The sequence below is a fragment of the Amphibalanus amphitrite genome, unplaced genomic scaffold, assembly GCF_019059575.1.
Source record: "Amphibalanus amphitrite isolate SeventyFive unplaced genomic scaffold, NRLGWU_Aamphi_draft 000882F_arrow, whole genome shotgun sequence".
NCBI lineage: Eukaryota > Metazoa > Arthropoda > Thecostraca > Balanomorpha > Balanidae > Amphibalanus > Amphibalanus amphitrite.
Window position 1 is genome coordinate 173,346 of NW_024882376.1, and position 16,883 is coordinate 190,228.

The 16,883-nt window shown below is 49.7% G+C and overlaps 1 protein-coding gene across 1 annotated transcript; it reads right to left on the reverse strand.

The window, feature by feature from the left end:
- Positions 1-42: 42 nt before the first annotated feature.
- Positions 43-14,348, reverse strand: LOC122367619 (inhibitor of growth protein 3-like). The gene is made up of 9 exons (XM_043340892.1): positions 14,278-14,348; positions 7,936-8,007; positions 7,617-7,688; positions 7,127-7,255; positions 6,615-6,836; positions 6,019-6,236; positions 5,131-5,294; positions 4,166-4,358; positions 43-1,556 (listed from the first exon to the last, which is right to left on the reverse strand). Exons 2-9 carry the CDS (start codon positions 7,961-7,963, stop codon positions 1,446-1,448), a joined length of 1,137 nt encoding a protein of 378 aa, XP_043196827.1. The 5' UTR covers positions 7,964-8,007; positions 14,278-14,348; the 3' UTR covers positions 43-1,445.
- Between the last annotated feature and the right edge of the window lie 2,535 nt (positions 14,349-16,883).

The following is a 16,883-nucleotide window of genomic DNA, read 5'->3' on the forward strand; positions in this document are numbered from 1 at the left end:
TTTCGCCGTTGGGAATGTGCCCAGAATCATCATTAACTTGTGTAACATCTTTCAGAATGTATTCGGTCCAATCACATTGTACAATTAGTCCTCGACAGAGGCAGGTCACACAGCAAAACAGCGAAAAATCGCACCGAAGCAGCGCAACGCAACAAAATCTGGATACAAAATGATGAGATGACGCGGCGTGCTACACAGAAATGACTAATACTAGCTGGGCACCTAAGGCGCCTACGCATGGTGACTACGATGAATGCAACAGCTGAGTCCTGAGGCTGATGACATCACACGACGGCGGAGTCTGATTGGACGACAGCCGCTGCAGCTGCGGCGGTCGACAGTTAGGACCAGGGGACTGTTCGTGTGGATCACCGCAACAAAGCCTGACACCACAGTCTTTTTCCAAGCCACACTGAAACGTGGGCGATTCCCTATTCGCTAAGCAGTCTACGTGAATCTACTTTTTTGGTGTCATTTTTATGAAAACGCTTGAATGCGCTTCCATCTTATGCACATTACAAAGCCTAGCTTTTTCTGGGTTTTATCGTGAAGTGGCGCACATTACATGTCACCTTCTTCATGCTTTGACATTTGTATGGTTTGACATTTGTTTGCCTCCCCCCCCCCCCCCCCCTCTACATTCTACAGAAGCCACAGCCCAAAGAAGAGGAAGCCACAACCCGACGATCAGGGGAGCAAACAACGAGTTTCGGCCTAACCCACTGACACTACGCGAGCCCCAGGTCACAAGCCCCGGACATAGCGAGCCTAGACCTCTCTCTGCTTCCGGCACAAGCAATATTTACGGCACTACAGTGTTTTGTCGCTTTTATAGTACGTGGATGCCTGGATGAGCATAAAGTGGGTTGTTGGAAATTGAGAAGCGGCTTAGCCCACTGACGCGTTTAGGGGTATATAATGCCGAGAGGTTGAAGCACTAACACGGCTATCACCATTTTTTAAACCCTCCACACAACACAGAGGTTGACCAGGTCATCTGACAATGGAGCGGTCAGAATCCCTAGCCGTCTCCACGGGTAGCGTTTGGCTCCACGGGAGCCACTCAGTCGCGATTTCACCGCCGCGCGTACAGTCCGATCACCATTGGGAAGACACGGAGCGACATGAGCTGAGCGAGCACACAGGCCGAACGAAGGTCTGTCCTAGACAGATAGGAGACCCTCGCTCTCCCACACAGCGGGGGGGAGTGAGCCCCTCGGGAGCACGCCAGGACCCTCTCCCCGACAGACCCTCGCCGCCAGTCGTCCGTTCCCACTCCTCGCTCTCTCCCTCTCCCACCCTCTCTCTCCTCTAACAGATCCCAGTTCATCCCCCAGTCTACCTCACCCTCCCAGTGAGTGACAGCGACACCACAGTACCCTCCGGCCTCTCCCCCACCGCCCCGCCGGCCGCCGGTATTCCTCTGCAGTCGGCCCCGCCGCCACCTACTTGTGTTTCCTCCTCTTCATGGAGGCGGTGCACTGCGGGCAGTACCACTTGCCCTTGGGCGGCGCCGTGATCCCCACGCACGCGTAGTGGAACCACTCGAACGGACACTGCCGGAGAGAATTTGTCAGTTAGTGAGGTAGGATCAAGAAGGCGAACACAGCTAGGCTTATTATTCGCCTAAAATGTCATAGGGTTAAACCTGAAATAGACTCTTTCCGCAGTCAGGAAATCGCATGCGAGAGCCTATTCAAATACATGGAAGCACGCTCGCATCAATCGCACGCACCTCCCGCAAGCGATTGATGCGAGAAGAATTATAATGTATTTGAATAGGTTCTCGCATGCGATTTTCTGAATGTGGAAATAGTCTGTTTCAGCCTTTAGGGGTGCATGAAATATCTGGTTTGGTTTCCATATTACCACAGCTACCTCAGAGCACGTCAAGAGTTTTGTTCTAATTGCTCAGCCTACCATATCTAGCCATATTCCAACCACATACCACCCATCTGTTTTCACATGTCACAATACACCTTTTTGCGTTGTTCGATGGCCAATCGTCATAACCATTTCGGCATCAGTTTGGACAAGCGTCATTCAGAATAACCCATCGGCGATGTGCATCACTGTTTGACGGTCGGCAAAACAGGCTGGACTCCATTTAACCATTCTGCATAACTCTGTCATTGAGCACAATGTTCGTCATAGGCAAAACACTTTGTCAGATTGTCATAATGCTTCGACATTTCACAAAATGGTTAGTCGATGTGCAAAATTCATCGGTACTCTGCGTAAACAATGACTGTTTATTTAAAACTTTCGTCAATGATCAAAATGTCAATGATGTACTGCTTATCTAGCCATATTCAATGTTTAACGTTAATCACGCATTCAGGGATGAGGCTTATGACAGTTCCAGCGCAATTTGCAACCAATTAACCATTGAATTCCGAAAAAAGCAGTTATACCATAGCTACGAGGAGACTGCCGGCGCCATACCGAGTAGGCATGTAGATTAGATTCTTGAGCGTCGGACTCCTAAACGCTTCGATACAAACCACGAAGTCGGCCGTCATTATCGCGTCACTGCCCGTGCGATGTCATGGGACAACGCCTCGGGCGGCCGCGCCGGTCGGACTCGCGAGGGAATGGCTGACAGATGGCAAGCCGGGCCCTGCCGGCCGGACACCTTGGTTTTGGGGCGGGGCTGACTTATCCGGCCTGTTGCATGTTCCTTGGTGTTTGAGGCGGGGTTAGCTTATCCAGCCTGTTGCTCTGTTGCCTGTTTGCCTGTTTGCCTGATTTTCATGGTGTTCGGTAAATTACTTTTTAAACGGTTCGTGTTTCAAGCATGCCATGTAAAAATTACTTTTTTGCTCCGATGTTTACTCAAAAATGTGAGTGAACAGGTCACTTTCACCCCTCGGCACCACGCCGGCCTAGAGCCATGGCTGCTACTGGCAGCTAGTCTCATTGATGGTTCGGGTCTCAGGATGACACATTCCATCAGGCAACCACGATGGCTCTGTGCCAGTGGCATCGGAAGAAGTTTCCAGTTTTCTAACCATCTTGTGGCTCAAATGCTTTCCTGGCTGACATTCCTGGGAAAAGGTAACTTTTCAACCAGTTTTCTTTTTTGTCATCTGCTGGCAATGTTGTTTTTCATAAAATGTTATGTGGTCTTCTGGCACAGGAACTAGTCTGTTTTAGTTTGTTTTCCTTATCCGGTCGATTTACTGTTTGATCTACTGAAAGGAGGGTAATCAGCAGTAATCCATGCACCGTGCCACGAATCATGATTTGGTGTTAAAACGAATGGCATCCATGAGCACCATTTTGGCTCAGTATTTGAATATTTGGCACATAAGTGAGACACAAATATTTAAAATAAGTACATACGTGTTGGTTTCATTCACATGCTCTATTTTTCTATTCTTTTTTAAACATGGGGCGTCTAACCCAATCATCACTATCGTTTGACATCGGCAAAAAAGCAAAAACGTCTTGCTTAATTCAACTCAAGATTGCCAGCTTGAAAATGATGGTATAGTGTTATAATTTAGCATACCAATGCGCAAAGAAATGACGCAAACTTGCTGAAAATTTTGTCTCGTTATTTGCACTCGAATTTGATATATAGGCCTCCAAAGTTCGGAACGTTTTTTCTGGGCCACCCGGTATACTTCTCTGTAAAGGGGCGATCTGTTTTTAGTTTTGACGAAATGTTATGAGGAATGCCGAAATTAGCATGGGGATGTTTTGGTGAACGACGAAGGGATATTAACGAACGACGAAGCATTTATCCAAATCGTCAAAGGTTTTGCCGGAACTCAATCAGTTATGGCGAATAGCGAAGGTAATACCAACTGACGAACTGTGGAGTGGGATCAGCATTCCGTTTTGCCCATATGCTGAAGGTTTTGCCGGAATGCCTCTCACTGGCGCCACCTATGTGCTGATCGGACGAATGGGTTTTGCTGATTGGTCATCGAAGTCGAACAACGCAAAAAGGTGTATTTAAACGTACCTATCCCATAATGGTAAGAAGTAAGAACTCTCCACTTTTCTGTTATTACTGGCCACCATACATCACCATATCCCAATATCTTTCCCCTCTATCATAACCCCAACCACATCTGACTTCCAATTTCACAGCCCACACAATGTGTGATAGGATGTGTGGTACACATCCTATCATATCCCACCAAGTTCCCCTCACCTCTCGGTTGTCGCAGGCCACCATGTCTCCATAGGAGACGTTCTGGCAGACGCAGTAGCGCGGCTCGTTGGCGTCGTATAGCCACGGCTCCTCGGCGTTCGGGTCGATGATCATGTCGCCCACCAGCTCGTCCGAGGGAGTCGGAGAGGTCGGCACTGGCGCCGGCGGAGGAGCGGGAGGCGCCGTCGACTTCCTGAGAGCGGGGACAGAGTGTCCAGGTCAGATGTGTGGGATAGTGAGGGTGGAGGGTGTGTAGAAAGATGGTACAGACCGAGACTGTATACCTCGGTATAAGATAGCCCGGCCTGAAACCGAATGGCCCCCGTTCCGTCATTTCCATCCTCAGGACAGTCAAATCCTTCTCCTCCACGCCTCAACCCCCTGCTCCGGGCTGGACGGGCAGCTTTATCCCCTGCGGAAAGCTCGCCTAGGAGCAGGCCCGTAGCCGGGTGCGGTGACCGTCAGGGGGCTGGATGGTCTCAGCCCCGACGGAGCACCAGGGTGCCCGGCCCCGCCTAGACTCAAGTCTCCCCCTTATTCCAATCATCCTCCCGGTTCTGAAATGGGACCGAAAGGGTCTAGCCCAATAAAACAAAACAAACGAAACTGAATGGCACTTCAATGTGAAAGCTATGACAGGAAGGAGAGCCGAGCGAGGGAGGCGTTGCAACGGAAAAGAAAAAATGGTCAATCGCAATGAAAGGGAAAATGCCGAGAAATTAGTAAAAAAAATATAGAACAATTGCAATATTAAAGGCAACTGAGCAGCAACCTGGGTAAACACTAGATGAAAAAAAAAAATGCACACCATTAAGGACGTCAAACTACATTAAAAAGCTGCGGTATAATAAGTAATCAAGCAATCAATAAGAAGAATATCTGAGGTATCTGAGAGTCTAGTCCTGATCATCCCTCGCCATTCTCCCCCTCCCCACTCCGTCCTCCCTCTCCCCAGCTACACGTACTTCCGTTTCCTATCTGTTCCCACGAGTCCGGAGGAGGCGAGGGCGGTGTGCGCGGCGCCGGCCAGCTCCCTGGCCAGCGGAAACTCGCCAGACGCGCCGCCGCTGCCCGCCGAGATGGCGTCGTAGCTGGCCTTCATGCTGGACGTCCTCCGGCCCTGCTGCATCTGAGGGAGGGGAGGCGCGGGGAGTGAGGGAGGGGAGGATGCGTACCATGGGGAGGTGACATATTTGTACGAATCATGCCTAAATTGGGTGATAATCAACTGAGGTAGTAAAAAGTAAATGTATGCATAATTCATGGAATAAAATACTGGTATCGAAAAGTTAGTGATTTATAAGTATAACAGGCCCCCAGCAAGAACAGCCTGATAGCCCCATTCCGTGCTTCTATCATCATGATACTGAAATCCTTCTCCTCCACGCCACAACCCCCCTCCGGGCTGGACAGGCAACTTTATCTCATGCGGGCTGCTCCCGAGGGAGCGCACCCCGTAGCCGGGTGCGGTGAGTACCTTGGGGCTGATCGGCCTGTACTTCGGGACGGGCTCAGCCCCGATGACTCACTAGGGTGCCTGCCCAGACCAATGTCTCCCCCTACATCCTATCATCCTCCCGGCTCTGAAATGGTCTCATTGGACCAAAAGGGCCTAACCCAACAAAACAAGCAAACAAACAAACAAACAAACAAACAAACAAACAAACAAACAAACAAACAAACAAACAAACAAACAAACAAACAAACAAACAAACAAACAAACAAACAAACAAACAAACAAACAAACAAACAAACAAACAAACAAACAGCCTGATAGCCTCCACGTCTGTCCAGCTCTCTATCTGGTGACCCCTCCCCCCCCCCGGTCCAAAGTACCGCCCCGCATCACTCACGTGCTGTGTGGCCGCGATGGCCTGCGAGGCGGCCGCCGCCAGCGCGTTGTTGCTGCCCACGCCCATGCTGCCCATATAGGAGACGGCCGGGTAGGCGGCGCCGGCCACCGACGCCGGCGCCACGGCGGCCGGCTGGCGGGCCTCGGCGTGGTGCCGGTCGGCCGCCCGGTCGGCCTCGCGGCGCACCGCCTGCTGCGCGGTCAGCACCGCCTTCCGCTCTGACAGGGAGCACGGCAGTCAGTCACGTGGGGTGGGGGATCATGCTAAGTGGGGCGGTGTACGTACAAGAATCCAACATCGGATCACGTGGACTGCCGTACGCAAACATAATCGGACCAAGTGAGGTGAATCATGAGGTGACCATACAAAGCGAGTCATGTGAATTGGTTATCAGGGGATCATTCATTCATTCATTCTTCCATTCAATGATTTTCGCATTGTCATTCATTCATTCATTGATTTTTTCGCGTTTTCATTCATTCATTCATTCATTCATTCATTCATTCATTCATTCATTCATTCATTCATTCATTCATTCATTCATTCATTCATTCATTCATTCATTCATTCATTCATTCGTTCATTCATTCCCTTACCGTGTGAATGCCTGCTGAGCCCGCTGCGGCCCGAGTAGCGGTTCTCCTTTTGGCTCTCGGCGCCCGTGACGTCCAGCTCCAGGGACCTCCGCTCGAGCAGCTCGGTGATGCCGGCGTTGTCGGCCTCCAGTTCCATTTTGAACTTGTGCAGCTCCTGGTCGAGCCGGCGCAGGTGCCGGTCCACCAGGTCGTACATCTGGTGCGCGATCTGCACCTTCTCGTCTGCCGAGCCAACGATGGATCCCACCGTCAGTAAGAAGGAAGATTGTTTAATGCTGAGCGCTGGCTGAGTCCTTAGTGTACTAGAATGGACCTCTTCGCAGTTATCTACGGTAAAAATGGTACCAACGTCCCGCTCCAGTTCATAGCCTCCAATCTTGCCCTCGGTCGCAACTTCAGAATCAAACCCAGTACCCACACGCGAATCTCAGCACACAATGTTTACACTACACCTCTGCTGTCCCCTACCAAACACCAGCGCTCGGCCCTTCTGCCCTCCCCGGTCGGCTCACCGGAGTCGTCCAGCGTTTTGTAGTAGTCTCGTTTGATGGACTCGTACTCTTGTTCCCGCTCGGCCGGCTTCAGCTTCTTAGCGCTGCCGAAGAACGTCTTGACACGTTCCTCCAGATTGTCAGTGGTGTCTGCCGGGGAGGGTCGAGGGGTCGCCGTCACCCCAGGGCACTAACCGAGGGGTGGGAGTGCTGATAACAATGACATTTTACTGCATCGCTCGAGACTACTGGTGCGCTCCAAGTGCCAACTGATGGCAATGAGCTCTGCAAGGCTAACAACAACAATAATCGGAATTGTTACGTGTTAAAAGAAAAATAAATTTCCTACCTTGCAGCCCAGTGAGAGCCTTTCGTCTCATTCACACGCACCTAGTGAGCGCCAGTCACCTCACCGCAGAGACGACCAGTTGTATCCTTATTCAGAGGCGACACTCGCTCACCCCACATCACGCCGAGGCCCGGCCCCTATCCAGTCTCCAGCCAAACTCACTGTGAACCTGCAAGTCGATCTCACGCATCTCGGTGAAGCTGTCCCGTAGCTCCCGTGGCAGGTGCTCGATCACTGGGGAGTAGAGTCAGACCGCCCACTGTCAGGCGTGGTTAGGTACACTGAGTGGATATATAATACGTTGGAAGTCGGCTTAAATTACTAACCGTGGTGGAAATCGATTAGTCAAGCTGCGATATTGACGATATCCGTATTAACATAAGCTTTAAAATTCAGATGTTACAAAATAATATTTTAATGCAAACTTTCAACTACTTAGGGTTTCTCAGTGTCGAACTCAATGTCTGAGGCCTGTGCTTACTTTCAATATAATCTTCCAGGTACAACATGTTGAGCAGGTGTGCAGCAGTTTTCAAAGTATACTAAGTTGAACCTGAAAAGAAGGCATATCGATAAGTAAATGTCAAACATAGGTCTCAACCCTTGCCCATATTGACATAGGTGGAGGATTGTGCCGTTCTATGGGTACTCGGGCGCAACAAATCCGTCGCACGCGGCTGCCTCCCTAGCGGTGATCTTGACGTCCGCCGTCTGTTGCAGCTCCAAAGCCAAGCCGGCGTGGAATTTGGAGAGGTTGAGCACCCATAGTCCTCCACCTATGCATATTGGTCAATCCTCCTTCATCATTCGGCTGCACAGCAGACGCAGTTGGAGCGACAGCTGATCGCATTTAGCGCCTTCTGAATAGAAGGGCCCCTGAAAAACGAGCGCGTTGCTCTCCACGAAAGAAAGAAAACGGCAGCCACTTCAAACTCTGCCGGTCAAGGAAGAGCTAAATGTTCGAGGCTTCAGGCCACCACACGCTGTTTTGCAATTACTAGAAACGTGTTAGAATGAATAGCTGAAAGTTTGCACATCTGACCTTTGATTTACGACCTTATACAAAAGCCACTTTTTCAAGTCAGGTCATTGACCTGGGACGTAATGAGTAAACCTCTACACGGTCTTCTCTGGCACTCTAGCTTTTATCAAATTAGCATTTCATAAGGCGGCTGTGACATTTTGGGTGCATGGGTGCGGGTGTAAAATACTCATTTATCTATTGTTCCATGCCAGATAAATGTATGTTTATGTATGTCGGAAAGGATAAGTGTAAATCAAACCAGGAGTTTGGCTTCCTTTTTTACGTTACTCCGCGCATGACTGCCGTCTATTCCAAAGCGCGAATGACGGGTTTAGCTCTACAGAGCCCCTACCCCCTTCCAATCTCCGAAACTAGGTACTGGTCCGATTGTCGAAATTCAAACGGCATTTGTTAGCCCTGGAAATACTAACGAGGTACCAGTGCATGTCCTGCTGTCCTTAGGGGCAGTTGTGTACCTACCCAGAGAACTGACGTGTCTCGGCATCTTGTGGTTTTCTTTCCCAGCCTGGACTATCCCTGATCAAATTTTACTGAGACTAAGGCCACATTTGATGTCTCCCGGACGACGTAAAACCTTTGTCGTCCGGGAGACACCGAACCCGGCCTTAGAGAACCCAACCAGGTAAGGTTACCATGTAAGAGCAAAATATGTTTACTTTCAACAAATGTTTAACATATTGGCTCATAACTTTTTATTGGTGCAAATATCTGGCTGAAACTTCAACCAAATCATTTTGAACCTGAAAGTACAAAACTGCCTGGTTTCTTGCCTAAAGCCTAATTGTAACATGAAATATCAGCAAAAAAAGACTGCCTGATCTAAGTAACTAAAAAAATACATGATGCAGTGTGATTTATGCCTCGTTCATGGATTAGGCCTTCCTGGATAGGACACTCCGCCGATTTTCCGACCACCCAATCTAACGACGGCCAGGGCGCCGGCGCCTTTTTAGCATTGCGCGCTACTGGTGGAGCGCGCCTTGTATATTTTTGACATGTATTGCTTATTTGTTATTGATCTTCATGAAAAGTCCTGTAATTCTGGTTAAATATCAAGTGAGGAATCTCTTGAAAATATTTTCTTAGTTTTAGTTTAATAAATTGCTTAAATCATGCTGACAAGTGAGGGTTCGTGATTACAGACGGTGAGCAAATGTTAAGAATCAAGTGAATTTGTAAGCGATAATAGCCGTTTTCACGATGGCCATCTAGTACACATTTGGTGCAGATTAGGTGCAGATTTGGTCGAATTAGGTTCAGTGTATCTCTCAATAGCTATCAGCTAGGGTTACGCTAATTGCTTATATGCCTGCTTTGCCATATCATCAGAGAGTATCATCGATTAACCCGCGCCCCACTGGGGGGGGGGGGCTATTCATAGCCCCCCCCCCCCTCCAGTTTTTCTGCAATAACTTCTAAACCGCTTGACGTATCGACGTCAAACTTTCAGTACCTTAGGCTGCATCAATTTGACACCTTGTGTCAAAATTTGAACTTCTAACTACCACAGGTCTGCCGGAAATGACGTCAGAGTGACGTCATGTTCGGCCGATTTCGACGCAAAACATTGAACCACGGCAATCGCTCCCAACCCAGTAAACATGCCGACGTCGGCGGACGTCGGGGTGACGTCGGCAACTCGGCATCGGCATGTCGACGTCGGCCCGACGTCGGTCCAACCTCGGCACGACGTCGGCTGGATGTCGGATATGCCCGCATGTACCGACGTCCAGCCGAGTTCCAGCCGACGTCGGGCCGATCCTCAGGAAACTCAAATCTTCCTCCACGCCGCAACTCCCTGATCCGGACTGGACGGGAAACTTTATCCCATTTGGGATTGCCCGTAAGCCGAGCTCGCCCGTAGCCGGGAGCGGTGAGTGCTTGGGGGCTGCTCGGCCTATCCTTTGGTCAGGCTCAGCCCCGGCAACTCACCAGGGCCGGGCCCAGTTCATATAGAAAGACCAGTCGGCAAGTGTCACTTTGCCAAAGTGTCACTTATCAAAGGGACACTTTGGGAAACGTTGGTGCCGGTGTGTAAGAGTGGCTATATGAATCCATTGTGGGGTCGCCCTTTCCAATAAGTGTCACGTAACAGCAATGGGACCAGGGATTCTATATGAACTGGACCCAGGGTGCTCGCCAAGAAGACCATGAATGTCTCCATCCTATCATCCTTCCGGCTCTGAAATGGTCTTGTCAGACCGAAAGGGCATAGCCCAACAAAACAAACTAAATTCGTTATCTGGCTGCGTGGTGTAGTGGTTAGCGCACTAACCTCGCGTTCAAATGACACGGGGTCCGAATCCCATCGCCGGCTGATGCTTTTGGCGTGTTGTCCCAGTAAACGTGCCGACGTCGGCGACTGGGGGGCTCGAATCCCGCCGCCGGTTGATATTTTTGGCGCGTTGTCCCAATAAACATGCCGACGTCGGCTTCGCCGGTCCAACGACAAACGATCTCGTCAACCTCGGCAAACGACCTCGGCCCGACGTCGGCTCGACGTCGGCTGGACTTCGGCTGGACGTCGGAACATGCGGGCATATCCGACGTCCAGCCGATGTCGGGCCGAGGTTGAACCGACGTCGGCCCGACGTCGGGCCGAGCCTCGGCCCGACGTCGGCCCAACGTCGGTTGGGCCGACGTTGAATAATAACAACTAATAAATAGTTTCGCAACAAACGCTTAAGTTTGCTATCTTCTAAACTATTTTACTGATAATTAGTTTATTTTGTTAATAAAACACCAAAAACACATTAGAATTAAAAAAAAACCATTTGGGAAAATGAGGGAAATACCAACTTTTTACCGATTTCTTATACATTAGTAAGGGTTTATGATACCCACAAAATACCAAACTGATTACGATTGAAATAGGTACCAAATACCAAATTGGTATCGGTTTGGTATCGGTATACCAAAAAGTTGGTATCCGATTGACATCTCTAATCCTGACCGTCTGACTATCCGGTATTTCCTGTACTGAACGTCCGGTATTTCCTTGACTGAATCTGCGTGACCCCAGTGTAGCCGACCCTGTGTATTTCCTATTAGCTGAACTTGACCTGCGTACCAATTTTCTGCAAAAACCGCAAACTCGCAGATCACGGACGTAGGATCCCGCATAGTGTAGCTAGACCTTGGCTTAATGGGTACCGTAAAACGGGGTGTTTAAGTGACCATCCCACCTTAACATTAGTTTTGAGTTGAGATAGCCAAATTGGTGGCCATGGCCTACAAATACCGGTTTGGGCACTCACAACATCGAAAAGTGCTTTAATTCGGAGGTATGGAATTTCAAACTTGCAGTTTTCGGATTCTAAGGGGCTAATGCATTGGAATGCCCCCTTAGAATTTGTGACGTCAGCGGTGATCTAACGATTTTAAAACCTGATACTAACATCTTTGTGAAGCGGTGGTGGTATATGCTATTTGCGCACAACATCTGCCGCAAACGCCGCACTTTCAAATAAAGTCGCTAGGAACAGCGGAGATCCCAAAAAAGTAAACAAAAGTGAAAGTCTAATATCTTGAAAAGCGGTGAATATTTTTGGTGAACTTTGGTAGATATTCGTTTTTGCTCTTTCTGAACCGATCGACATCACTTTCATGCCAATTCATTAACTTTTTTGAAGGTGGGAGCTAACTTTTTTTTTTAGGGTCCCTTTTTAAGGTACAGTTTTGAGGTGTTTTGTTATATAACTTGGCCTTTTTATGATAACATCACATTTACCTACCTACATCAGTCTTCATTGACCTATCATTGCAAAAGAGAGTGTTAAGGGAGTTTTGAGGTGTTTTGTTATATAGCTTAACCCTCGCCCGCACATGCCATTTTCCCATCCTAGAACGCACATGGGGGGGGGGTGGTTGCCACACCCCCCCCCCCCGCGCCATTTCGTTCCTGTTGGAGATAGAGCTTAGCAGTAAAGACCAAAAAGATTCTTTGGGAAGGACGAATCCAATGATACCCAGTTTTACCTTCTCAGGTCAGTCATTGACCTTCCAGGTCAGGTCAAACTAAAAAATGTTGCTGTTTTGGGTCACCGTTGGATATCAAGTGCGCTGCTTATCAAATACCGATGACGATGCTGTTTTCTGGTGCCAAGCCATTTAGAACCTCTTTGTCACACTATCCGACCAGAATTTTGCTGCTGAGGTCATTTCAGGTCAAGTTAGGTCAAGGTCAATTATATGTGTTTGTATGTCTGTGTGTATACTGATGTGTGCACCGATTGTTTTTGGGTCCATATCACATGAAATCATGATCTGAGAAGCTTTTACCAAAAATGCAGTCAAAAAACTTCACAAAAAGTAAATTCAGCTTGCCTAAAACGCAATTATCTTAGATGACCTAGGTTGACCTTGACCCTGACCTTGACCCCTGTACATCGTCGAACAACATGTTCCATGATAGGTGGGAGGTAAGACTGGCAAAAAAGGCCGAAATCAGGGTGTCAAAAGCTCACAAGACCCATGGCAAACGCAAGATGTTGAGAATTGGCCATTTGGGTCATGACATGACCTGAAAAACAAGGTCATATCTCCGAAACCAAAAATCACAGAAACTTGAAATTTTCAGTGGACATCAAGAAAGGATAGACGAGCAGCTATACGAAAAATCAGCCTTCTAGCTCTAAAAATGTTGAGTACAGAGCAGAAAGACTGCCTGGGGGGTGGCAACCCCCCCCCCCCATGTGCGGGCGAGGGTTAAGATGTGTTAGAGATGGATTGGAAGCATGAACATGCCAGCATTTTATGTGGAATTTGGTATTTTCCATGCCTACTGAAAGAAAACTTTATGAAATTACATTTATATATTATTTTTTATTTTTTCTTCCCTGTCCCTTAGTACCCCACATCCACCTCAAAATATGCATGTGTCCGGCAAAGAGGAAAGGATGATGAATGAATGGGTTGATTTGTATAAGTTTTTCAGGAAACATGTGCAATACATGTGACAATACACCTATGCATTCATTTTACCTGTACACCTACTAGTTTATGTGGTACACACAGAGTTTTGGAGATTTCTCAATTTTGTGAAAATGTAGCATGATTTTAAAAACCATATTTGAACCAAATCACTTGCATGAAAAACCATGCCATTTTGTCCTATAGGTACTAGGTAGTCAAGAACAAAACAGTGTCAACTACCACACTCAAGTTTTTATTTAACCTTCTCAAATTGGGAACTTAACATAACTCAAAGTTGTTCCCAAGAAACCATCCCTCATCACTCCACTGTCCCTTAACACCCCATTTTACGGTACCTATCTAGTCCCAAAACACATGCATGGAACTAATCTATATCAGGAAGAAACCACATGTTAAAATTGGTCAACATTTGATTTTCTCAGGTTCAGTTTTTGCCCGCTTTGCTCGCTAAAAAATGTGCTTCTTCAAAAGCCATACGTGAAGCCAGAGTCCTTTCGGAAAAAAAGAACTATAGATGCAGAAGTCTCAAACCAGATATTCTACAATTGAAAACATTGACCTCACCCATGCAGAAACACAGATATTTAATTCATGTAGCTGAATAACCGAAATTTTACTTCAGTAACTTATTTTTTAATCAACCAAACCAAAACACATTATAAGACATGCGGCATAACCGACGCGACACAGAAAACAGGTACCCGCAAACAAAGCTGTGCTTGAATAAATGGGCAACGCCTATAAATATCGACAAAAGGCGAGAAATACTAAAAATTAATTAATTCAAGCTGACTTATTTCCCCCAAAAATAAGAAATAAATCAACATATCATCGAAAACTTACAGCACGCCCCGCGCCAGTTTTGTATCAAAATTATTACATGCCGCATGGCTAACGTGCAAGACTCACAGCCACTATATTATAATCCCTCCTAGGCCCCGTCAAATTGCATTAAGTTTTTGGAAGACCAGCTCCCCTGGTGTTTTCCCATTGCTTGTTGGCCCAATAAGAAGTGTGCAAAATTTCAGCTTCCTAGCTCAACGTTTGCGTCTGCCTCAAAGGCCTCGAAGTTTGCCTCTTAGTAGGGCATAATGGAGACGACTCTTTAGTGCCCTGGGAGACTGCAATGCCGGTGTTAGCTGCATTGTCCTGGCAGCGGCGTTCATTGGCACAATATCGCCACGAATCAACTGCTGCCCAAGCAAGAGATGAACAAAACTAGTCTTTGCCATCGCCCCCCCCCCCTCCCCCACCCACACCCCTCCCCCTCCTTAACCCCCACCCCCACCCCCCGGCCCCCACCCCCAGTGGCGCAGCCAGAACTCTGGCGACGGGGGTGAGAGACGTTCGCGATGGGCCCCCCAGCAAAGTGGGCCCCCCTCAACCTAATGGGGGCCCCTTACCAACAACGAAAGTTCAGATCATTGTCCTGATCATTACCAGCCAAATCGGGGAACCCCGCAGGGGGCTGACCGTGGTCAGAGCTGCTGCTTAGCCGGGGTCATCTGGCTCCGGCTGTGCGGTGGCTGTGACTTCGGCCAGTAAGGGGAGTAGCGCCCCCTCGGCCCCAGCTTGACGCGCGTTTGACCTGGACTTGCCTTGCTTACCGGATGGATTGTCTGCAGGATTGGCCCCGCAGGGGGTTGGCAGTGGCCTGGGTCGCTGTTGGACTGGGCTCCTTGGGCCCTCGCCCCGCGGCGGCCCTGGCCTCGGCCAGCAAGGGGAGTAGCGCCCCCTCGGCCCCAGCTTGACCCATGCTTGCTTACGATTTGCTTTTGATCACTGGATGGACAGATGGTACGGCCCGACTTTTCTTGGTTTCCGTGGTTTTGTTTCTCTTGAGCGGTCTTTGTTTGCTTTTTCTTTGCTTCTCACCGGATGTCTGCGTTTCGTTCGATCACAGCTTTCTGATTCCTTTCCCCCTTTTTTCGTTGTTTTTTGCACCCGCAGGAACACAGCCGAGTTGGGCTAGTGTAAGGGGAGTGGCGTCCCCTCGGGTACCAGCCGGTTTTACTAGGCTAGGCGAGCCGACCCGTACCCCAGGACAACGGGATCCTGGAGGTTGAGCCCCCCACCGTGCGGAGCCAGTCGCGGTGGCTGGGCAACACGCCTCTTTGGCCCTGAGTTCTGTAAGGGCGGGACACTCAGTGGGGCGCCGCACTTGAGGAGCCATTCCCAGTCGTGATGCCGCCGGGGGTGGTGTTGGAGAGGTGTCGCCGGCGGGGTTCGGGCACTTGTGCTCGTCCTCCGTCGGTGGGACTGATCTGTCGCTGCCCCTGGCGGCGACTCGGCGAGGCGTCAAGGGAGGAGGCGGTATCCGACCGTGGGGGGTGGTGAGTCTCTCTCTCCCCCTCGGAAGGTGCCGCCAAGTCCCGTACAGTCAGCTCGGCCGTCCTAGGCCTTGTAGCGGCGCCGTTGCGGAGCGTCGGCGGCCGAGCTGGCGGAGACCAAGCACACTTACATGGATGACCGGACCAACCCCCCTTCCCCTAAATCCAACCCCTCGGCTTCGGCCGACTCTCGCCCGTTGGCCTCGGCCGGCGGGCGAACGTCACACGAGAAGGTTCCTCGAAACCCAAAGATCCTTATCCTAAGGAGCAGTGACAAACAGCTGGGTGCGCTGTCCCCCTTCCAACGGAAGGACGGCTGCGACCGCCTCGGCAAGATCCTCCGCTGCGATCGGATGCGCGATGGGGCTTTGGAAGTCGAATTCGAGAAAAGTGAGGAGGCTGCAAAAGCCTTAAGCGCCACCCGATTTGTGTATACCGAGGGACGGGCCTCCGGCAGGAAGCTGGTCTCTGTCTCTCTCTCAGTTGAGCCGCACAGGTCAAAGAACTCGAGCAGAGGGGTCATCAACTGCTTTGACCTCAGAGACGTGAGCAATGACGACATCGCAGACGGCCTCGCCGACTTTGGCGTCACAGCAGCACACCGCATCTTGGCGAGGAGAGGCACGGTCCCCACGAATAACATTATCTTAACCTTTGACTCCACCGACATGCCGAGCGAGGTTCGCGTGGGGTACGTGAGGGTTCGTGTGCGACCTTACGTCCCGGCACCCATGCGTTGTTTCCGCTGTCAACGTTTTGGTCATACGAAGGACAACTGCCGAGGCAAACCCGTGTGCTCCAAGTGTGCTTCCCAGGACCACACTGACGACAAGTGCAGCTCGGAAACCCCTCGATGCGTCAACTGCGGAGAGGGGCAGACACCGCACTCCGCGTATGACAGGTCCTGCCCTACATACGTCAAAGAGAAGGAGATAAACACCATCAAGGCTACCAGAAATCTGTCGTTTAAAGAGGCCCGGGAGGTGTATAACCAAACTCACCCGAAGACCTCGTATGCCCAAAAGGTGAGAGTGACAAACTCAACCGATGCCTCCCAGATGAGTGTTGCACAGCTTGTGCAACTCCTCAAGCGATTCGGCCTCACTGTCGTAGCCACTG